Below are 22,695 nucleotides of genomic sequence, written 5' to 3'. Positions count from 1 at the left end.
AGTGCTCCATCCCTCTTATCAACTTGGTGGCCCTCCAAAATCAACACACAACACCTGGAACATGAATCCCCCTATCGCCAGTGTGAGGTGGCACCAGAAATACAACACAAAAGCATCTTGTTATACAGACCTGGGAGGGCAGGGCAGGGGCAAAGAGCAGGTGGTACAGTCTGGTAACTTTCATGATATGAAAAGAAGTGACTAGTTGACAGGATAATGCAAAATAATTGATTTTATTTAAAATAAAAAGCAAAACCACAATCATCCGAACAAGACAAGTATCCCAGCTCTGCTGGATGGGTGATAAAAGCAGCTAAAGGGCAGGGGCAGGGCTTGGAGCTGACAGTGGGACTGTCACATGAATGGGTAACACTTTCCTTCCCCCCCTTTGCAAGGGGGATGCCAAAAACCTCCTGGTACAATGAGCCCACACAGGCATTTCAGACTGGATTCAGCCAACAGTCTTGCTTCCCACCCCACGATGGCTGGGGATTCAGGGAGGAGAAGGGTGGGGGTTAATTATGAAAGAGGTTGCTGTCTTTCTTCTAAGCACTTGGAGAGGTTTAATGTAACTGAGAAGACAAACTGGAGCCAGTGCACATGAGCTGGAAAGGGGAGGAAGGTCTGCCAGCACTTCCTCAGCATCACCTGCTCCCACAGCACTTGTGCAGGGAACAGGTGCCGGGACTGGAGCCTCTTGTTCACATCTGTGGGTCTGACAGAGTGTGTTTTTGTTTCCTCCTGAACTGTCACAGCCTGTGTCAGTCACCAGACACAACAGCATGGCCAGAGCTCCCAAATCCCTCCACCTTTCCCAGAGCAGGCAGGACAAAGGTCACAGTCCAAACCCAGCCCAAGGCTCCCAGCCCATCCCCAGGGGACAGGGCAGCCTCCTGAGGCCCAGGGCACTGAGGCAGAGCTGCTCTAGGGCTCAAGGAAATGAGGGGCCCACGGGGTCTGGGTTCTGGACCAGCTGCATCCAGGGGCTCTACAGGATACAAAAGCAGAGGGTTTGGAACAACAGACATGGATGCCCCAAGAAGCACAAGCCTGGAGAAGTGAGAGCACAAACCCCACTGTCCCCAGTCAGCCTCCCACAAGCACGGAGCTAGGCACAAAGGGAGCACAGTTTTTAGCTTTGTTCCTCACTTATCCAGCCTGGAAGGAGGGCCTGGGAAACATCAGCTCACCCCCTTCCTGTAAGGCCAGCGAGGCTGACTCCCTGATGAGAGAGAATTTAATCTAGTCCTATTTAAAAACAAATCCTGCTCTAGCAGGACCTGCTGTTTAGAGCAGGCCATGAAACAGCAACAGTTCAACCCTGGTGAAAACAAAAAGCCTTGTTCTGCTACAGTTTATGTACCACCAGCAATTCTGGAAGGGCCACCACAGAACACCATGTGGCCAAGAGAGCTGAACAACATCCCCAATGTTTTCCCCTGTAAAGAGCTACCACGAGGCTCGGAAGTCTCAGGTTGCTCGGGATGAATGGAACACTTTTTGTGGGTGGATGACTTCAGAGCATCTCACACAGTAATTACAGTTCAGCCTCACAACACCCCTGTGAGGTAGGGATTTTCCTCACTGCTCAAAGGCAGAATCTCACCAACTTGGCCGGGACAAAAGCCGTGAGTGGAAGAACTGGAGATCCCAGAGTCCTGATTCCCAGGTAGCCTGAACAAATACTGTTTCATGGCAGGAAGCGCCTTGTGGAGCACTCAGGAGAGTGTTGCTGGTATCACAGTGTCTTGCAGTCCATTGCAAATGCTGCTTTTCTGTGAGGGGTGTCAGACCAACACAGGATTCATCTGAAATTGAGTTATTTCACACCATGGAAGAGTTCACAGGCGTGGAAGAATGCTCTGCACTCTGATCTTCCCACTGTGCTTCCAGAGGCAGACGTGTGGCTTTCCCAGCACAGGGCTCAGGTGTTCACACACATGTAAGATTTTAAGACTGCAGAACTGAATCACACATGCCAAATGCAAGTGCATCTCACTGAGGTGCTGCTCAGCCACCACAGCAGGCAGGGGACAGCTCTCCAAGGACTCCCCTTGCCATGGCAGAGCTGATCCTTGTGAGCCTTTGCCTCTCCAGGCCCCCCATTCTTCCAAAAAGGCAGCAGCTGCAGCCTGCTCTGAGAAGACACATACAGATTGTGCAGGCTCCCAGGCTGTTTTGCCTTGGCCAGAAATACCAGGAGTTTGAGAAATTGTTTTTGTTTTTTTTTTAAATGAATTCATTTTGTGGAACAATCTGCACAGTGTACAGAGCGGTGCTCGCTTATGCCTGGTCATCACAAAAAATTTGGGAATCTGGACAGCTCAAGTGTACCACAAAAACTTCCCTCTCACCATTTCCCTGCCACCACGCTGCTCCTACACAAACTGACTGGCACAGAAGAGTCAAAAACAGAGATCCTGACAAACATATTTAAGATTCCTTTGCACAACAGGATATGGCCTGGTCTCCAAGAAGGGAGGGAGTGTTTAAATAGGAAAAGACAAGGTTAAAAAAGATCAGAAAACCCAGACAAGCATTGCTCCAAGTTCCATCAGACCCAACATGTGTAAGAAAGTCACAGCTGAGGCTGCCAATCTGTTCTTTAATCAGTGCCTGGGCATTATTACATGTTTACAACACACATGGCACTTCTGCTGTCAAGTTTCCTCTCCCAGTAAAGTGAGATCCTGTAACCATCTCCTAGGGCTCAGGAGAGCACCCCTGGAAGAGCACCCAACTCAAGGCAGTTTCTGCCTGTGCTGTTCAGATTTCCTTGCAGCACACCTTGAGCCAGACAGACATGCCTGCTAAAAAACCAAACCAGCAGCTCCAACAGATCCCTTGGGGACGAGAGCTTTACCAGGCATAATACAAATGCACCTACACAGAATGAAGCAACACACTGCATTTTCAAAAAGCATAAAACAACAATACATCCCCCTCCCAGTCCTTTAAAATTGGCACTGCAAGTTTCAGAAACATCTGAACCCACAACCTCAAAGAAAAGCCATTTAGGGATGTGAACTGCCCACGGCCCCAGAACTGCTGGGTATTTAAAGCCCAGCAACTGCTGTGATCATGTAAGTAAGAGTCAGACTTTGCCAGCAGTTGCCTTGTGCTAAATATTACACCTGCACCCGAAGGATGGTAATTACTGGCAAACGCTGACTTTTCCCCCAGTTTTTGTCGTGCAAGAAACTCCAGGATTCTCCTGCTCTGAGTTTCCTGTCACGAGGTGCTAGTGCAGCTTTGTTACCTGTCATCATAACAGACACAGAGCAAAAGGAAATGGCCAGGTGCTGGTTAAGGTGTTGCACCTCAGGTGTGTGCATGGAGCACGTAGATTAAGACCACGAAAGATGCTTCAGGTTGGTGGTCACCTCCACTGAAGATGCTTCAGTGCTGGGAGCATTCACACCACCCTCCATTCCTTGGCTGAACAGGGATCTGCTCTTGGAAGTAACGTGAAAAAGGAAGGCGTGTGCCCAGTGGAAGCAAGGTCAGGTGACACGGGAAGAACAGAGACGCTGCTTGTCACTGTAGGGAGAAAATTCGTGTGGCCAAAGCTCGACCGGGTTTGAGGCTGCAGGAAATGTGGGGGGCAATAAAAAGTTTTTTCAAATACATTAATGGCAAAAGGCAGTGGAGAAATAATATCAGCCCTTCCAGGATGGGGGTGGTCCCCTCCCAAACAGGGACATGGACAAGGCAGAGGTGTTTAACACTTTCTTTGCCCCTGTCTTCAACACAGATGATGGACCAAGGGGGCCTCAGTGCCCTGAGCTGGAGGACCATGACTGTGAGAATGATCAACTCCCAGCTGACCCTGAAATTGTATGGGATCTGCTGCTCCATCTGGATCCCTACAAATCTATGGGGCCTGATGGGATTCCTCAAGGAACTGCTGATGTCATCACAGAACCTTTCTCGACGATTTTTGAGCAGCCTTTGGAATCTGGAGAGGTCTCAGCTGACTGGAAGCTGGTGAATGTTGTCCCAATTTTCTGGAAGGACAAGAAGTAGACCCCAGAAACTATAGGCCTGTCAGTCTCACTTCAGTGCCTGGTAAAGTTATGGAGAAGATTATTCTGGAAGGTATTGAAAAACACCTGAAAGACAACGCAGTCATTGGTCACAGCCAGCAGGGCTTCAGGAGAGGAAAGTCCTGTTTGTTGGAACTGATTTCCTTGTACAACAGGGTAACCCACCTAGCTGATCAAGGGAAGCATGTAGATGGATTCTTTTTGGACTTCAGCAAAGCTTTTGAGACTGTCTCTGCCAGGATCCTTCTGGACAAACTGTCCAGCCCACAGCTGGATAACCGTGTTACAGGATGGGTGAGCAATTGGCTCACTGGTTGGGCACAGAGGGGGACAGTGACTGGGGTGACATCAGGCTGGCATTGGTCACTACTGGGGTTCCACAGGGCTCCATTCTCAGCCCAGTGTTCTTCAGCATCTTCATTAATGACCTGGACACAGGACTCAAAAGAATACTGAGCAAGTTTGCTGATGACACCAGACTTTGACAAATTGGAGAGCTGGGCAATCACCAACCATGTGAAGTCCAGCAAGGGGAAGTGTTGGATTCTGCACCTGGGACAGGGCAACCCTGGCTGTGTGTATAGACTGGGGAATGAGAGGCTGGAAAGCAGTGCTGGGAAAGGGTCCTGGGGGTCCTGGTGGGTGGCCAGGTGGCCATGAGTCAGCAGCGCCCTGGCAGCCAGGAGGGCCAACCCTGTCCCGGGGGCATCAGGCCCAGCATTGCTGGCTGGGCCAGGGAGGGGATTGTCCTGCTTTGCTCTGCCCTGGGGCGGCCTCACCTGCACCATTGGGGCAGTTTGGGGGGACACAATATAAAAAAAGACATTAAGCTGTTAGAGAGCATCCAAAGGAGGGCCACGAGGATGGTGAAGGGACTGGAGGAGAAGCCTTATGAGAAGCAGCTGAGGTCACTTGGTTTGTTCAGCCTGGGGGAGACTGAGGGGAGACCTCACTGGGGTCTTCAACATCCTCTGGAGGGGCAGCGGAGAGGCAGGCACCGATCTCTTCACTCTTGTGACCAGTGACAGGATTCGAGGAAACGGCTGGAGCTGAGTCAGGGGAGGTTTAGGTTGGATATCACAACCAGGTTTTTCACCCAGAGGATGGCTGAGCACTGGAACAGGCTCCCCAGGGAAGTGGTCACAGAACCAAGCCTGTCTGTGTTCAAGAAGCGTTTGGACAACGCTCTCAGGCACATGGTGTGACTCTTGGGGTGTCCTGTGCAGGGCCAGGAGTCGGACTCGATGATCCTGATGGGTCCCTTCCAACTCAGCGTATTCTGTGATTTTACGTGACCCGCAGTCGGAAGCACCAGCCCTGACAGCAACGTTCTCCTGCAGTAGGATAAGATCCAAAGACCCATTTTCCACAGCTCAGTTCTTGCAGAAGCTAATTTCTTTCTCCTTCTTCCCGAAATTCCGGTGCAAGATCCGCCGGACGTTCCCATTAGGCCAACAGGGCTGGTGTTCCTTTCCTCAAGTGTACAGGACAACATGTAAACATATGACAGTGTCAAAGCAAGGCAGGCTTTTATTCACCTGCTGGTTTTAAAAGCAGTTCTTTAAAAACTGACCGTTGTCTTCCTTGCCAGTTACGTGACCCATTAAATACTCGGCGTGTCCTTACCCACAGCTGGGTTATAGTGCACTCACCCGGGGCGCAGGGGGGACAAAGCATTGCACAAGGACGTGGTGGGGCATTCCCCTACAAGCTACTCAGGAGCCAACCTTGGACAGCACATAACGAAGACAGATGTCTGGATCGAGGAAGAGTGACAAAAACGTAAGGACTGTGAGAAACAGAAGCAGGAGGGGGTAGAACAGAGCTGGCTGGCTGCTAACGGAGCTTCGATCGGGTGGTGTTATCTCTCAGGGGTAGCTGCGGCCTCCACAAGATTCCCTAATCCTGTCAAAAAAAGGTACAACTGCCTTTGAGCATTCCCCTCATATCAGGGCACGAGATCGCAGCATGCAGATTAATTTCAGGCTTATTTCTTCCTCCAGAATTGTACAAGCAGGGTAAGGTTTCATGTTGGGAAGCGTTTCTATCAACTAATCCATCACACAGCTGGAACAGAACGCCCACCCACCCTCACCATCAACACACAGGAGGAAGAACAGTGAAATCCAGAAAGCAAACGTTCTAGACAAGGTGCTCATTTTTAATATTTAAGGTATTCAGTTTAAAATTTGAACTGCAAACAATATAAAAATGCACAGGGTTTTCAGAAGAACAGATCTGCGTTTTTACAGGTTTTTTTCTAAGCCAGGGTCTGCAGCAAGGTTTGTTCTCTCCTGCTGCTTGTTCCCTGCCTGGAGTCACACTGGCTGCTGAAATGGGATTTGACAATGTCGTAACAAACAAATTGTGAAAACCTCCAGGGCAAAACAAGTAGTCAGTACAGTTCTCCCCAACGTTTAATGATGCTCTGTACTTGTAATTCAATTGTATTCAGTTACGAGCAACTCCTGAAAACAAGAGAGCAGTACAGGAGCACATAGGACTTCAGGCAGTACCCTACACTGGGAATTCAGGCATAATGCTGGGAATATGGGATTCCTCAGGTAAATTACTGCTGCACACCACCTTTAGCAGGCCACACAGTAAGTCACCACAGCACTTGCATCCATGCCAAACCTGCAGCATCCAACAGCTCAGGAACTAGCCAGCACCCTACTGCAGGCAGGCAGCCAGTCCAGCAACCAAGCCACAAGGAATTTGCTTAAGAATTTTGGCAAGCCTCTGCTACATGAGAAAAATGCTTCATTCAGCAGAGAATGTCTAAGTTCCTCCCTGCAGCATACCCCCAGATTCCCAGTGTCCCACTGTTTTTAACCTGGCAAGTCCAGAGAACTGCCTTCCTCAGCAACTTTACCCTAAGCACATCTATTCTTGGTTCTGCAATATTAATGTTCCCTCCTTCCAGACTGACTGAAACTTGCTTGTCATTTATTTATTAATTTGAAATATAAACACAGACATTTGGGATTTTGGATGAGTTTTGCCTTTAGCAGATAAAACAGTGGATCAAATTGAAATAATCAAGGCAATAATAAGAAAAACCGTACAACTACTTGAAGGCTTTCTGTTTGAACAAGGCAGGGAAATCTGACTCCTGCCTGACCATTCCTCATCTTTAACTGTTCACTATTCATTTGTGCTCTCTGAAGAGCACAGTTAAAACATTCCACCTCTCAGACCACTAAGCAAAAATAAAATCAAATCCTTACCTCTATTAAAACAGACAACTAGGAAAAGAAATAAACTGTTTATTAAATAAACCCCCTAGTTTTAAAAAATATCAAGAATATTAGTTTTCCATTTGGAGCAATTAAAATAACTCGTGGAGGGAAGATATCACCACTGGCCAACTGCTTTATGTCCTGTAAGGAATCCCTTGCTCTCTCCATCCCTCTGTCCTGAGGAATCACCTATCTGAAGTCTGCCAGCTCTGCCTCTGTCTTGTGCTTGTTTAAAAACAACAGATGCCATCGGGTCACCTGGAGGAGCTGCGCTCTTTGCTCACACAGTCGTCCTGGGAGGTTGTGTCCCCGTTCCCCATCATGCTGCACGTCCTCCGCTTTTTCCTCCGGTGCATCATCCCCTCTGTCTCGGAGCCAGAGTCACACTGAAGAGTGGAAGGATGAAACCAGAATTCAGAATTTGTGCCGTGGAATTCACCGTCAGAGCTGCCTCAGCAACCCCGAATAATCCACGTTCAAAGAAGGTGCTATTTGAGGTTAGAGACACGTGAAACAAATTTCAAATTAAGCGCTTAAAAAATCGGGATCAGGAACGTTCTTAGATTTCATCACTGACTAAAGCTGACTGGGGCAAGACAATGTGAATGTGTTCTTTTTGGATCCTTGGAGGATCTCATCTTCCAAGAGCAGACTCAGAGGCTCCTGATGGATTTAGGTGCCTAGAAGAGTCCCCTGTCATAACTGATCTGTTTTGGATCTTGTTCCTCCTCCCCATTTTTAGAACATTCATTTTGCAGCCATTTTACAAAGCATGGCTTAGCTCAATGAGTGACAGATTCATATATAACACAGACACAGATCAAACAAACCAAATCCATTTAGCAACACAGAGAGGCTTCAGCAAACAGAACCTGCTAAGACCACACACTCCTCCACAATGTAGATTTGTTTAGGTGCTTTCCATTAATTTCTTCCATAAGACAGGAAAATTAGGATCAGGACACATGATCAGGTATGGAAAGAATAATATAATTTCAGAATATGGATCACTTATTGCAGTAAAAAGCATTACCTCTGAATCAGAGTCTGAGGAGCTGGAACTTGAGGAACTGGAAGAATCACTCGAACTGTCGGAAGCAATACCAGTAGATTCCTGCAGGTCAACTGAATCAGCCAAGGCTGCCAAGTCAGGATGTTCCTGCTTTAGGATCCTAAACACAGTTGAAATTTCAGGGTTAGCCTTTGAACTGTAACACTGCGTGTAAATGAGTATTTTTAGGTTTTGTTTTAAATAGAGAGCATGGAAAGAAAGCCACTAAACCTCTCACCTGTACCATTTCCGTGACAGTTTGGGTCTCCCTCTCACCGTCTTGTGCCACACCACGGGGAAGTTGGTACAGCTGGCAAAGTTTTGTGTGATGGCAATAGTCGTGTCAAGGTTGAGAACAACATGCCACCAGCCACCTAAAACACAACACCAATGGCCACTGCTGGCTACATGGCAGAGAGCAAGTTCAAGAACAGCCAAGAACACTTTTCCCATAGTGCAGGTGGAAGCTGGACATTATTTCCCCCCACCCAGGCAAGTTTGCCACCATGTCACCTTTCCTCAGGCTAATTTCAGCTCTCACTCCAGTGCTTAACAGGTTTTGTTACAGAAGGCTGCTCCACACTCTGACCAAATTACCCAGCTCACAAAAAGATCTGACTTGACAGCAACACACTGGCTACTGATGGTTTATTTAACAGCAGGAGCCATTGTAACCCAGACAGCACAGAGGCCCTTTCTGTGCAGCTGGAGAGCACTTTCCATGCTGATTTTGTAAGGTTCTTATGACTACAGACTAACCTTTCATTTAAAAATAGAGGCAAAATCGTTTCCCCACACAGGATAAAAATAGACAGTGAAGTTGTTACAACCCACTTATAGCCTCATAAAAGACTAAGGGAACAGTTTAATGGAACCCGACAGCTACAAACTCTTAACAGAAGGTACACTGAGGAGTCACTAATAAGTGCCAAGACAATCACAAGGCACTCTTCACACGTGAAGTCAGCTGTACGTTAGAGACAAGCAATGTGGACAGAAGCTAAGGGCTGTGCTGCACCAAAATGATGCAAGATTCAGAGCTTAGAATTTGGCACTGAACTCACGTGTTCATCCACCACCACCTCACCCCCCAGCTACAATGGGCACACAATGGGCAGCCACTCAAAGAGAAGGGCATCTTTAGCAGAGCTTTCTTTAGCTTTTGATTTCAAATGCAAGATGAAACATAACCACAGAGAGGTGGGTGGAAGGTGTCAGTGCCTTGAAGTAGTTCATTTCCCACAGCTAAGAAAAATTCACATGCAGTCAAACTAACCAGGCTACAAAATTCAGTCATGAATTTGCTACAGTGTATGTGAACTCAAACATTTTTGTCTAACAGTTATTAGTACTCAAATACTTCTTATTTTATGCCCAGACAGTTTCCTGTTACTGCAATTTAGTACAGAATCACATTCCTGTGATGCTGCCACTCAAGTCCCACTTGTTTTGTCATCTGTACCACATGCAATCCCATGCCACAGGCCACACACACTTTGGGACATTCCAAAAATAACTGGATAGCCTCAAAACAAGCATTGCACTATGTATCCCTTTTGAAAGAGCTCAGGAGAGTTTACTTGTAAGAGATGGGCTGTATAAAAAAGCTGAAACACTCTCTTCACCTCTGTAACACACGAATATATTAAAAATACGCTTTTCTCTCCTGGGTTTCCCTGCTGGAGAGATTCGTACGCACCTGGCACAAAGACTGTCTCTCCTGGTTTCTGTAAGACTTCCAGGGGTTTGAATTCAGGGGGCCAGGTGGGAAGCTGTGTCCGAGGATAGATGACGTTGAACCAAGTGATTGCCTCATCCTGCTGGTTCCCTCCCTCTTCTCGAGTCACTTTGATCAGCTCTCTGGGAGTGCTGGTTGGGAACAGGCACCAACGCTTATGTCCCTGCACTAAGGCATTCCACGCACTAGTTCCCAAGGGATCGATGTGAATTCCCGTTCCAGATCGAGGTGGGCCCATCACAAACCATCTGCATGGGAATAAAAAAAAGTCCTTTAGTCACAGAGCAAGCCAGTAGCTCCCTTCCTTCACATTAGACAGTTAGAAATCAAACCAGTTACAATTCTTTCATTCACATTCCTGATTTTGTTAGATTCACGCTACAGCAAAAAGATACAAAGGGAGTTTAACCTACAAACCAACATGAATGACTGCAGGATAAGAAAGTGAAGATAACTTTTTATATTTCATAGCTGCATTTTGGTTTAAACATTTCTTCAGTACCACATATAGTGATTTCAAGGTTAAATGAATGCTGTTAGGTCACAACAGCCTGTGTTAGGATCTAAGCAGGGGGATTCTCCTACAGTTTTCTAAAATTTGCTGCTCAAGCAGATCCAGAACTGCAGAACAATGAGGAACAAACAAAAGGCAACACAAGGAACAGAACAAGTTACACAACCCTGGCCTCTTTCTGTGCCTTCTGGTCACAACAGGCTTTTCATTCCAACATTTGACTACGTGGAGTTTGTTCCTCAGTGATCATTCAGGATTTGTGGTGTATATTCCCATTTCCCACTTTTAAGGTTTATTTCTACAGAAGAGGACTTTATTCTATCTGTTCAACTGCAGCAGCACCTTCAACTGCTCATTTCCCCTTAACGGAGCAGTAAGATCTACTCTAGAAAAAACAGTGTGAGGTGACTTAACACCAGGCATCAAGAGGGAAAAATGGCAATAAATGCTTGATTGGTAGCAGAGAGTAGAGAAATTAGAGCAACAGCAAGATCCCTCCATGGTGTGGCTGACAGGCAGGTGATGCCCAGCAACAAGAGTGCAGAGGTTCAGAAAATACTGGAATTCAGCAAGTTCTCCATCTCCCCTTTCCAGTGCAGGTGTAAATCGAGCTGGTCCTCAAGTATCATTTGCCAGCACCAATTGTAGGACTGTAAGTTTGATTATCAAGCTGCTTTCTTCCTTCTTCACAAAGGAGCTGTAAATAAGCAGGTGTTCATAATTTCTATTGTCAGTTCACTCTTCAGATTCATATTAGCCTTGGAAAGCTGGTTAAACCACAAGCTGAACAGTCAAGGCTTTCACTAAGAAGACAGAAAACATTAAACTCATGGAGATCTGACTGGCACAGACAGATGCACTGCTCAATACCATTTTTCTGACAATAACCTGAATCTACACATGCAGGTTTTAAAACCCTTATTTAGCAACATTGTCATTTACCAGCATCTTCCTCCAGGCAATTAACTTACGATGAACAAAACCCAATTTGCCACAAGACATCAAATTTACAGTTAAAAACTCCTTGTCTCCTAAATTCAATCTGAAAGCAAACCCCAACCCCTCTCCCCAAACTAAAAGAGCTGCCTCAGCCAATGGCTTCCAAAAATTACTGTCTTTATCTTAGAGAGGAACAACACCAATAAAAATGGTCTGAACAGCACCAATTCTTACTTTAAGGTCTACACACTATCACACACCTCTCAATTCAGAGGCCAACCTGTACAGGTCATATCCTCATCATATGATTTGTACCATTTCCTGTCAGATTTTCAATTATGCTCTGAAAGTCCTGGACACTCTTCATCCATTTCTGTACCCAGATGAACCCTCTAATTGCAGGAGGCATCATTGTGCTCTCTTGTGCACCACTCATCTCTCAAAAAAACACTAACAGCCTGAAACAAACCCACATTTTCCTGAACAAAGTACAAGAAATGTGAATACCAAGATCACAAAGAGGCTCAGCATGTGCATGTAGGTGGGGAGGGTGTGGGGGAGAGAGACACCAATAGAAATTAATCACAACCAGATTAGATTGTTTACCTGTAACTTGGATAAATGATTCCCAGTTCTGTAAGTGTGTTCAGTTTCTACTACAGACTGCTGTGCTTTTGTGTTCAATCACAGTAGTATGTTCTTAGAAGAGCTTTATAAAAAGCATCTGCTACAACACTGTAAAAACACCCACTTCAGTGATCTTAAGTGGAATTAAGCTCCTGCTTCACTCCTGCAAAATCACAAGTGGACTACAGACACGTGAGAGAGTGCAGAGGGAAGTACATGATTCATGACTTGTTCTTATTTAAATAAACCACATCAGAGCCTCATGTCACTCAGAGGGCAAAAGGCATTGTCTGACAATTATAATGTTGCTGTAAAGACTTTAATTACTTGGGAGGGTTCAGCTCATGCTCATACTGCTATGAAGTGTTGCATCAACATAGAGAGAAATGGCTTTTATATCTAATAGTGAAAATACAAGGTTGTTGCATTTGAATTCATGAATGAAGAGTTGTTTCAATCCTTTTCCAATCTGAAGAAAAAATAGAGTTGAAAAGACTACATGGATGTAAAATATTGTTCTCCCTCAAAATCATCTGAAGGAAAGGCTAAGAACTAGTCCTACACTAGATCCTAATCTAGTTTAAGATCTTTACCTTAAAAGGACTGACTCATAATTAAACAGAATTCCACACTGTACATAAGCCACTGGTGCAAAACCCAGGAGCCAGTCCTGAGGTACTTAAAATTTGAACACCAGAAGGCACACAGAGCAAGATATCAATCTTCATATCTTTCAGTAACTATGTAAATTTTAAAAAATCTAAGAAGTGATGTAATCAAAAAGGAAAAAACACCATAAACTTGTAGCAGCTCTGGTGGGAGAACGAGAATTTGTTACACACAAATCTTCACTTCCTCTGGATTACAGATGTACACTCTTATTTTAAGAGACAAATTAAAGCTGTAGGGTTTGTTTTTTTTTTTAATGTGAGACACTCACAGCTATTCAGGAATAGCCAAGGAGGTGAGAAATACCCCTTTTTGTCTTGCTGTCCCTGCACTGTACCTGTAGGGTGGCCGCCGTTTCTCCCCTGCATACTGAAAGAGATCATCTGTGAAGAATTTGGGTACTTTGTAATCCTCCAGGAGTTTCCTGCGCTTGGGGTGCTCCCCATAACTGCTGTCAAAGATGTACAGGGGGCTGTCATCACGTGTGGTTTCCATGTACTCTATGTAGTACTTCATCTTCATCTTCACAGAGTAACCGTCATTGTCCTCCCCACACTTGAACTTCTGGTTCCTGTATTTGCGTTTCAGCCGCTCCAGCGTCCACTTCTCCTGGGCAGACCAGCCCACCTGGGCGTTCAGCAACACCACGGGCTTGTAAGGCTTTTCATAGCGCTCAACAAACTCCTCCACCGTCAGCTGGAGCGCATCTGCCCTCTCCACGTTATCCTGTGAGACCGGGGAGGGAAGCAGAACAGATATCAGGACAGGCTGACGTCCTAGGACCGCGCTTCCCAGTGGGGGAGCTTCACACACCGCGAGGGGACGGAGCTGCCTACGTGTTATTTTAAGCTCCCCGAGGCTGCAGCCCTGTTCCTCCTGGCCCGCTCCCCGCACACACCAGTGACACGGGCAGCCTGAAGCCTTTGGCGCTGCTTCCCCATCGAGGCCACGCTGCCCTTTCGGCTGACACATCCACTGCCGCATTCCACCCCCTGAGGACACAAGGGAGGACTCCAGGGAATTACATGGGTGCCCATCCCACCCCGGCGGGCCCGCACCTCCCCGCACCCCTCGCCACGTGGAGGGAGGAAAAAACGTGGGTGCTGCTTGTCCTCCCCCTCCCGAACCTCTCCCTCACAGCGGAGAGCCCCGCCAGCTCTGGGGCAACCCCGGCCTCGGGAAAGGGCCCCTTCCCTTCAGACTCCCCCTTCAGGCAACTCCAGTCCCTTCATCCCCCCTTCCGCACCCTTCCCCTCTGACCCTCGTTCTTCTCAGGCCACCCAGTCCCCCCTCAGGAGGGTCATTTCCCCTTCCCGTTCCCTTAGGACCTCCTTATTCCTCTCAGGACTCCCTCACATTCCCTCACTCGTGTCCCCCCCCAAGTCTCTTAGGCGCCTTCCGTTCCCTTCAGGACTCCTCCAGTCGTATCCCCCTCCCTATTCTCCCCCATCCCATTCCCACCGCTCTCTCTCCCCTCAGACCTTGCAGGCGGCGGGGCTCAGGGGGAAGGTCTCGCAGTAGTTGTGGCGGGTCCAGTCCAGCGAGTCCTTCAGCTCCGGGCGCGCGCTACGCTTCGCCTCGCGGATCCGCTTCTTGCTCTTGTGGTTCATGACGACGGCGGCGGCGGTGCTGGGGGCCGTCACCGCCCGCCGTCACCTTCCCCGGATCCCGATCCCGGTGCCAGCCCCGTTCCGGCCGCACCTTCCAGAAATTTCACCCGGTGCCGCCGCTGTGACCGCGGCCCCGCCCCCACCGCGCTCCCATTGGCTGGTTGTGCCGCGGTTTCCGCTACGCCCCGGTGTTGATTGGCCGGGGCCGGGGAAGCGGCGCCCCCGCGCCGCCATGTTGAGGAAGGGCAGCGCGGAGGGAGCGCGGGCGCCCTTGGCAGCCCCAGGGATCCCCCGCTACCGCCGCTCTCCGTCCCGCGGTGGGCCCGCGCTCCGCGCTTGCTGCTCTGCTGACAGCGGCGGGCCGGCCGCGATCACCCGGCTTCCTCCGCTCTCCCGGCCCCAGCCCGCGGAGGCGCCCGCAGCGCCCCGGCGGGGCGGCGGCGCGGGCGGGCGCGTCCCGGTGTGCCAGCGGTGCCCGGGGCAGACGCCGCCATCGGCGCCCGCAGCGGCGCTCCGCGTGACGTCACGGCGAAAGGAGGCGCCGATTGGCCGGCGCGGCCCGGCGCCTTCACGTGTCCGCCCGCCATTGGTTCCATGGCGGAGCCGCGGCGGCGCGCGCGGCGGTACCGCTTCGAGGAGGGTTCGGCGGCGCTGGCCGTGCGTGTGCCCGAGGTACCGGGGACAGCCGCGGCACGCAGGGAATGCCGGGGATCCCCGGGAGTAGCGGGGATCCCCGGGAACACCGGCCCAGCGCCCCGCCCCGTGTGTTGCAGGTGCTGGACTCGCAGTACGGGCTGTACGCGTGGCCCAGCGCCGTGGTCCTGGCGCAGTACGTGTGGGCGCAGCGGCGGAGCCTGCCCGGCAGGCGAGTGCTGGAGGTACGGCCCTGCCCGCACCCCTGACACCTCGCGGGTGCCCGCGGGCCCGACCCCACGGACGCGCTGTGGTTGCAGATCGGAGCCGGTGTGAGCCTGCCGGGCGTGGTGGCCGCCCGGTGCGGCGCGCAGGTGACCCTGTCGGACAGCGAGGAGCTGCCCTGCTGCCTGCAGAGCTGCCGCCGCAGCTGCCTCAGCAACCGCCTGCCACACGTGCCCGTCATCGGGCTCACCTGGGGCCGCGTCTCGCCAGAGCTGCTCTCTCTTGCTCCTGTAGACGTTATTTTAGGCTCAGATGTCTTTTTTGACCCCAAAGGTATGTTAATGCTCTCTCAGGTATCTTTGGTTTGTGACAAGCAGCGAGGAGATGGTGGCCAAGTAATGCTGGGAACACTGTGGAGGGATCAGGTGACACTGTGCTACTGACCTTGTTATTCTAGTTCTGAACTGTCAGAAATACAACCAAGGGGGAATAGAAAATGGAGTAATAACTAAGTGCTTCAGACCCTGTATCTCAGTTCTCCCATACAGATGTGATCTGCTTGTTTAAATTTTTAATTCCCATTCATAGAACCAGACAGATTTCTCTATACCTGGAATCCAGAGACTAACCCAGACTGCTTTATCTCCCCAAACTGCACAGACTTTGAAGATATTTTAACTACAATTTACTTCTTGCTGGAGAAGAATCCACATGCTCAGTTCTGGACTACTTATCAAGTCCGAAGGTAAAATCTTTTCCATATTTAGGACTCAAACCTTAATTCCTGTCTCAGCTTTTGACGAGTGTTAACTTCTCAGAGGCACCACTGCTCTGACTCAGAAAAGCTCCTTACTGTGCATGAGGCTGCTATTAGCCCAGTAAATCCTGGGGGTAGCAAGCAAAAGCAGCCAAACCTGAAAGTAATCCAAGAACCCTGTTTGCTGTTGCCTAGAAAACTCTTACAAACCCATCTGTGCTGTACCGAAGTTTGGTGACACAGCCCGTTAGTTACTGCAGCAGTTGTAACCTTGGGTTACATTTTCACATGCTGTATATCCTCCCCTCAGTGCTGACTGGTCTATCGAGGCTCTGCTCTGCAAATGGAACCTGAGGAGCATCCACGTCCCCCTGCACTCCTTCGGTGCAGACAAGGAGCACTTGGCCAGCTCGTCTCTCCCAGGAAGGCACACAATCGAAATGATGATCATCTCACTGGCACAGTCAGAGGGCACTTCAGTTTATTCCACTTTAGGTTCCAGTACAAGGTGATACTCAGCTGTTCTGATCTGCAGAAAACAGTCCTGTTTACAGCAAACCTTGTGTATATTTCTGGGAAGCAGTTAATTCTTAAAACGTGCATTGTAAAAATAAAGCTGTTTGTTTTTTTCCAGCTATGGCTTATGAGAAATTTGTGCTCCTCCCCAAAGCCCATGAAATAGTTCAGAGACTCAATTCCATTGTGTCAAGCCACTACACAACACAGCTTTACCTGGAAATCCATGAGATCCAACCTAAATCCACAACTTCAGCAATGGAAAGGTAACTGCACTCTTTCAAATTAAAAACCAGCCCCATAAGAGCAGTTTCCCAGGACTGGGAATCCTGGGATCCACGTACAAAAGCCAGCCCCTTGGTTTGTAAACGAGTGTGTGTAGACTGTGCTAACCTGGAACATACAAACTCCCCAGTTTGTAGAAAAGTACTTTTAATCCTCCACAAAAGCCATACTGCCAGTGTTCAGATGTTTCCATTCCCATTTAACATACATGCATAAAATTAACAAGGCATTACAATAACCCTTGACACAGGATGGTTGAAGTTACAATTCAATTGGTACCAAATCAAGAAAAATCATCACAGTAAGATCAGCCCCCATCAAGCAGCAGCCTGGGCAAGCACACAGCAATGCAGTTTAGTACTGCTCAGTGTGGACCTTCCAAAACACCCCAGGACCTGGCTGGGTCAGTGTTCACAGCCTGGTGTGCAACACTTGCCACACAACATTGGGTTAGTCACAATACTAATTGAGTTTGCCCACAGTAATTTAAAAGCAACCCCGGTGGATAAAATTTATAAGCAGTAGAATGCATTCAGTCACTATACAGAAGTTAAACATAGACAGTATAATTGCAGAAATCTTTTCAAGCTAAAAATAAGCTGACCCAAGACATTAAGTTGAGAAAAGTTAACACAGAAAAATGTTTAATATTAACTACAGAGACAGTGGGTATAGTACAGAATGTCTTAAGCAAAAGATACACCAATCAGTACTTACAAAGGAATGAACCATTTCTGTTCTTAACATTACATTTCTCATATGTAAGTTCATATATGTAGGTTGGTAAGTTTTACCACTCTGGAAATAATAAGGTGTGTATATCATCAGCTAGATGTGCTCACTGTATGCTCCATATTTTTTACGCAAGGCCCGGGTGACTGGAAGTGCAGTTGTCAGGCATTTTAATTAACTGGACAGCCATTTGTTTCTGCACGACAAGGCATCGTTACACAGGAGCAATCAGGAGACAACAGGAAACAGCCAAGCACTCTGCACTGCAACACGCCACCTTAACAGCTAACCAGCATTACTCAACTGCTACACAACTGCGCCTAGTGCACAAAAATACATAAGAGAAGAGATTAGAATTGAGTCTGATAAAACAATCCTTTCATATATCAACTGTCACCTGAAAAGATTTCTATCAATTTTGAATTTGAAGATAACTATTTTAATGCAAAGTTGTTTTTTCTTTAAAAAAAAAAAAAAAAAAGCATTTACAGTTAAGTTTCAAATTGAAGTTCTGTAGAATTTTATTTAAGGAATGAAAACAAAATTGAGAATACTTTCTGACATTTAGCTACTCGGCATATAACGGCTGCATGATTCCTCAGTATGAAACTGGAGGCAGCAAGTTACCATCAGTTTTAATTTCCAATAGAAGTCAGCACTATATAAACAAAAATGAAGTTTTACCTCAAATATCCAAGCCAATAATGAAATCGGTAGTCGTTCACTTCACTAAATTACAAGAAATTTGAATAACAGCAACAAAATGGCACATAAAAATGTAAAATCTGCCACTTGAGGCGCAACTTAAACAAGTAAAAAGTTAGACAAAATGTTACAAAATAACCTTTTCAACAGCTGGTTGCTCGGCCAGGGTCTCTCCAATGGGCTGAAGACTCAAGCGATCTTTTCCCCCCAAAGGCGTCCTTTATGTGGGTTCTCATTTAGCTGAAGCATCTAGGTTTGAAGAAAAAAAAGTTCAGCCAGGTTTCTACCTTGTCCGTTTTGGGTGTGGATGACTTCAGGGATACTTCTAGTTGTGTTTCAACTGGCTTTGCCTAAGTTAATTTTAAGTTTTAGGAATTTCCACGGTGTTCCACCTCCCCCCCCTTGTGTCGCTTTACTTCAGAGGCCAAATGTAAGGTTCTGTCAGAGTATTTAGTTACAGAGGAGAACAAGCACCAGGCTGTAGATCAAGCCACCATTAACTTCAATTCAGCCTGTTCAACAATCGATTATTAAAAGCTATATAAAAGTTAACAAAGCTAATACTTCTTCATAAAGACTTAACTAAACTCTTAAGTAGCATTCAAAACAGAAAACGTGACTAGTTTTGCTACAATTATCTAACTCCAGAGCTAGCTTAGGCCCTTTCCTTTTAAAAAAACAGGACCAAACAGTTTGAAGGGTTAAAGACACACTATCCTTTCCCCACCCGGTGTATCCTTAGATGCCTCTTCCAAGATGTCGACTTGAGGAAAAACTAGTTTCCGTGGTTTTCTCGTTGCCAAGGAATTTGCCCCTTTTCTAGGACACTTATTACCTCCAGTCAGTACAACGGCCACTGAACCGATCTTCCGTTCTAAAAGGATAGTGTATCTTTAACAGTGTAAGACAAACCTGCTCCAACACACGCCCACAGAAACTGGTCCCTGGAGGATCAGCCAAATCAGTTAAAATCTGCAATACTGGCCAATATTCTTTTAGCAAACAGGAGACCGCAGCTTTAAAGGGGAAAATGCAGATGTTGGATAAATACAGTAAGAAATAGTCATTTGCATCATAGGTTGCGTCTCATACAATATTTTAATAAAACCAAGGCATTAATCTCGCAATAAAACATTTTCTCTGTAGAAAAAAAAATATTTCCGTAGAAAACCCTTCAGTAATAACTTCCCTAAACCAATAACCAAAAAGCACTGCTCAGGAAAAAAAAAACCAAAACCAACAGCTAACAGTGTGCCCCGTTAGGATTCACTTGGTTCAGGCTATTAATGCTCTAAGAACTACCCAACACCCCACCTAAGTGCTCTAATAAAGTAACATGCAACATGTGCTGATCCCGAGGTACATTACCATGTTCCTAGGAGGATACAGCTCCTTCTTCTTCCGGAGACTTGGGAGGGCTCTTAGATCTGGATCTAGAGTTGGATTCCCTCTTTGAAGCAGGGGGAGGGCTTCTAGATCTGGACCGGGATCTTGACCTGGACCGGGATCTGGAGACAGACGAGGACTTTGACTTGGATCTCCTGGCAGACCTGGACTTGGAGGTGGAGCGAGACCGAGAGCGTGTACGAGACCGGGATTTGGATCGGCTGTAGCGGGACCGACTGCGGGATCTAGAGCGGCTCCTGCTTCTAGATCGGCTGCGACGGCGTCTTCTAGGGCTAAAACATACCAGGAAGGGGAAAGAAAAGAAAAAAAAAAAAGCGTTAAAAGTTGCTCACGGGCGGCGCAGAATCCAGTGAGTGCCGCGGGACAGGGAGGGCGGGACAGGACGCACGTGGGCAAGAAAACGAGAGTTACGAGGGCGCCATTGTTCAGAGCGAGTGGCCGGGGGCTAAATTTACTACAGGGTAAAAACCTTCCACTCCGAGGGGACCATATGTGCCTTCGCTACTAAGCCCCTACTCCCCCCGCCCAACCCCGCCAAGAAACTCACTGAGAAAAGGCTAAAGAATCACACAACCGGTCAGGTTGGCAGGGACCGCAGAGGGTCATCTGGTCTACACTCCCCGCTTAAGCAGGGTCATCCCGGAGCACATGATTATGTCGTGTACTCAGCTGCCCGAGTATCCCCAATGCGGGAAACTCCACCACCTCTCTAGGCAACCAATACACAACCACGCGGCCCCGGCTACGCCCGCTAGGACCTAAGCCTCGTCCCCGCATCTACTGCCATAAGTTCGCTGCTCACCTGCGGCTGCGGCGGCCGTACCCGCTGCTGCTGTACCGGCGGGGCGGCGGCCCGCGGCGGCTGTGGTGCGAGTCGGGCGGGCGGCCGTACCGGGCCATCTGCACGCGGAGCTCCCGCCCGTCCAGCACCGCCCCGTCCATCGCGTCCATCGCGTCCTCCGCGTCCCGCTTGTCGTGGAAGCGCACGAAGGCGAAGCCGCGGCTCTCCTTGGTGTAGCGGTCCCGCGGGATGTAGACGTCGCCCACCCGGCCGTACTTCTCGAAGACCCTCCGCAGGGTGTCCGGGGAGGTGCGGTAGGTCAGGTTGTCCACCTTGAGGGACGTCATGCCCTCCACGTCGGGCGGCGGGCGGCCGTAACTCATGGTGGGCTGGAGCCCCTGAGGGGCGGCGGCGGCCGACGAGAATAAACCTGAGGGCGATGAGGGGGATCAGCAGCCGGCGCGGCCCTGAGGGCGACGCGCCTCACGCCGCGGGGGGAGCGCCGAGGCGGCGGCGCGGCAAAGCCCAGAAACGAGGAGAACTGCAGCGCATAGGGAAAAGCCCGCGGGGCCCGCAAGGAGCAGCACCAACCTCAGGGTCCGAGGGGCGGCCCGAGGCCGGAGCGAAGCGCCAGGAGCGGCCGCCCCGTCCCGTCCGCCGCGGCGAGGAAATGAGGGGGAACCGCCCGCGCGCGCGGCTTAACGCCACAAAATGGCCGGCGGGACCCCGGAAGGGAAACGCGGAGCCGCCCCGCCCGCGGCACCGCCGCCCCGACCCCAGAGCCCTTTTTACCCCTTTTCTCCGAGGTGGTCCCGCGGGGAGCGCGGGGAATCCGGCCCTAAATTAATAATTCACCCCTGCGTTGGAAAGCGGCCCTGAAAACGGCGCCGCTGTGACCCGGAAGAGCTCGGGGGAGGCGGGGAATTTTTTTTTTTTAACAATATGTGTTGAAAACCGTAAGAAAAACAATAATAAAAAGAAAAGGAAATAAGAGCAGGGGTGCGCGCGTGTGGTGAGGGGGCAGAGGGGTGGGAAACCGCCGCAGCGGGAAAAAAAAAAACCGATGGTGAAGGGAGTCGGTTGTGGCGCGGGCGGGAGGGGACGGTTTAAAATGGCGGACGGGGAGAGTTGTGAGGGCAGAGTCATGAGGAGCGGCGGTGGGTCGGGGATCGGCTTCACGAGAGGAGTCGGTTCAGGGTGGTTGTCCGGCGCTCTGCGAGGTCGGTTCTACCGGGACAGCTGCTGTGGGAGCTCCGTGCCCTGCCTGCTCCCGCTCCGCTGTGCCCCGGTGGCCGCAGTGAGGGACCAAGCGGCCCGGTGCGGGCTCTCCGCGGGCTCTTCTTCACCTCCTGCCAGTAGCGGTGCCCGGTGAAGCCTCCTCGGTCCCTCCAGCTCTGGACGTGCCTCGATGGTTACGCAGCTTATCGGTGCTTGTGGGAGCCGAGCGAGGAAACATTAAAATCCTCCGTACCCCAGCCTGCTCTGCAAACTCGTGCTGTGGCAGCATGTGCTGGAAGTGGAGCAAAGGAGAACTCTTGCACACCCCTTGTGTAAGGATGACAAGCAGATTCCCAGAGTTTTGCCCGGGGAATTCTGTGAAAGCTGTTCCCCTGCCTCAAAAGTTGTTGCTATGTCACTTCAAGCACCGAATAAAATGCCCAAACCCCAAGTATGAACTGCAATACCTAGTTCTCATCGCACAACAGCGTTAAAAATTTCTAGCCATCTGTTTCATGATACTATGTTAAAAAAAGAATAAAGAAACAAGACCATTTCCTTATGATTTGTTCAGTCACAGTATTGATATGAGAAAGCAATTTCAGTATTAGAATTTAAAGTCTTAGTCTTACTGTAACTGTGTTTAATCTTATTTTGCACTGAAGAAGTATAAGAGTAAGCAGTGACATCAATACAAAACCAGAAACAGCTGTTTGTTTCCTGCTAAATGACTTAAGAAATCAAATAAGCTAGTTTTAGTTTCACATTTTGTATTGCTTCATGCTTGTTCCTTTTTTTTTTTCCCCCAGAGACTTCTGGTTAAAACCCTTGTGATTCATCTGCTGAAACCCTTTTTCAAATTAGAAATTTGAAGTTTACCTTTACAGTAATTGCCTTATAATGACAGTGGAAGTTTCCTGTGTCCCTTTGTCTCAGTTCTTGTACTGCCTGGGCACTGCTGAGCCATGGACAGCTCGTCGTCCACCAGGACCCCCCACTC

At 48.9% G+C, this 22,695-nt stretch overlaps 3 protein-coding genes across 11 annotated transcripts; 1 reads left to right on the top strand and 2 right to left on the bottom strand.

Annotated features, from left to right (window-relative positions):
- Positions 1 to 214: 214 nt before the first annotated feature.
- On the bottom strand, positions 215 to 14,612 carry JMJD6 (jumonji domain containing 6, arginine demethylase and lysine hydroxylase). Its single transcript, XM_032707109.1, has 7 exons — positions 14,308 to 14,612; positions 13,164 to 13,552; positions 10,039 to 10,325; positions 8,578 to 8,713; positions 8,322 to 8,460; positions 7,547 to 7,674; positions 215 to 5,951 (listed from the first exon to the last, which is right to left on the bottom strand). Exons 1-7 carry the CDS (start codon positions 14,434 to 14,436, stop codon positions 5,915 to 5,917), a joined length of 1,245 nt encoding a protein of 414 aa, XP_032563000.1. The 5' UTR covers positions 14,437 to 14,612; the 3' UTR covers positions 215 to 5,914.
- A 231-nt stretch (positions 14,613 to 14,843) lies between these two features.
- Positions 14,844 to 18,065, top strand: METTL23 (methyltransferase like 23). Its single transcript, XM_032707110.1, has 5 exons — positions 14,844 to 15,108; positions 15,210 to 15,314; positions 15,390 to 15,627; positions 15,955 to 16,039; positions 16,362 to 18,065. The coding sequence occupies exons 1-5, from the start codon at positions 15,031 to 15,033 to the stop codon at positions 16,561 to 16,563; spliced, it is 708 nt and encodes a 235-aa protein (XP_032563001.1). The 5' UTR covers positions 14,844 to 15,030; the 3' UTR covers positions 16,564 to 18,065.
- Positions 16,516 to 21,204, bottom strand: SRSF2 (serine and arginine rich splicing factor 2). Of its 9 annotated transcripts, XR_004360378.1 has the most exons (6): positions 21,069 to 21,204; positions 20,499 to 20,907; positions 19,658 to 19,968; positions 19,202 to 19,305; positions 18,429 to 18,538; positions 16,983 to 17,904 (listed from the first exon to the last, which is right to left on the bottom strand). XR_004360378.1 is itself a non-coding variant. In XM_032707115.1 (4 exons), exons 2-3 carry the CDS (start codon positions 20,858 to 20,860, stop codon positions 19,665 to 19,667), a joined length of 666 nt encoding a protein of 221 aa, XP_032563006.1. In that variant the 5' UTR covers positions 20,861 to 20,907; positions 21,069 to 21,204; the 3' UTR covers positions 16,516 to 18,538; positions 19,658 to 19,664. The 9 variants fall into 9 exon arrangements, 4 of the variants coding, with proteins under 4 accessions (XP_032563006.1, XP_032563005.1, XP_032563002.1 ...); XR_004360376.1 differs by having other exon boundaries at positions 16,983 to 18,538; XR_004360377.1 differs by lacking the exon at positions 19,202 to 19,305.
- Between the last annotated feature and the right edge of the window lie 1,491 nt (positions 21,205 to 22,695).

The sequence above is a fragment of the Chiroxiphia lanceolata genome, chromosome 19, assembly GCF_009829145.1.
Source record: "Chiroxiphia lanceolata isolate bChiLan1 chromosome 19, bChiLan1.pri, whole genome shotgun sequence".
Lineage (NCBI taxonomy): Eukaryota > Metazoa > Chordata > Aves > Passeriformes > Pipridae > Chiroxiphia > Chiroxiphia lanceolata.
This window is presented reverse-complemented; position numbering and strand designations above follow the sequence as displayed.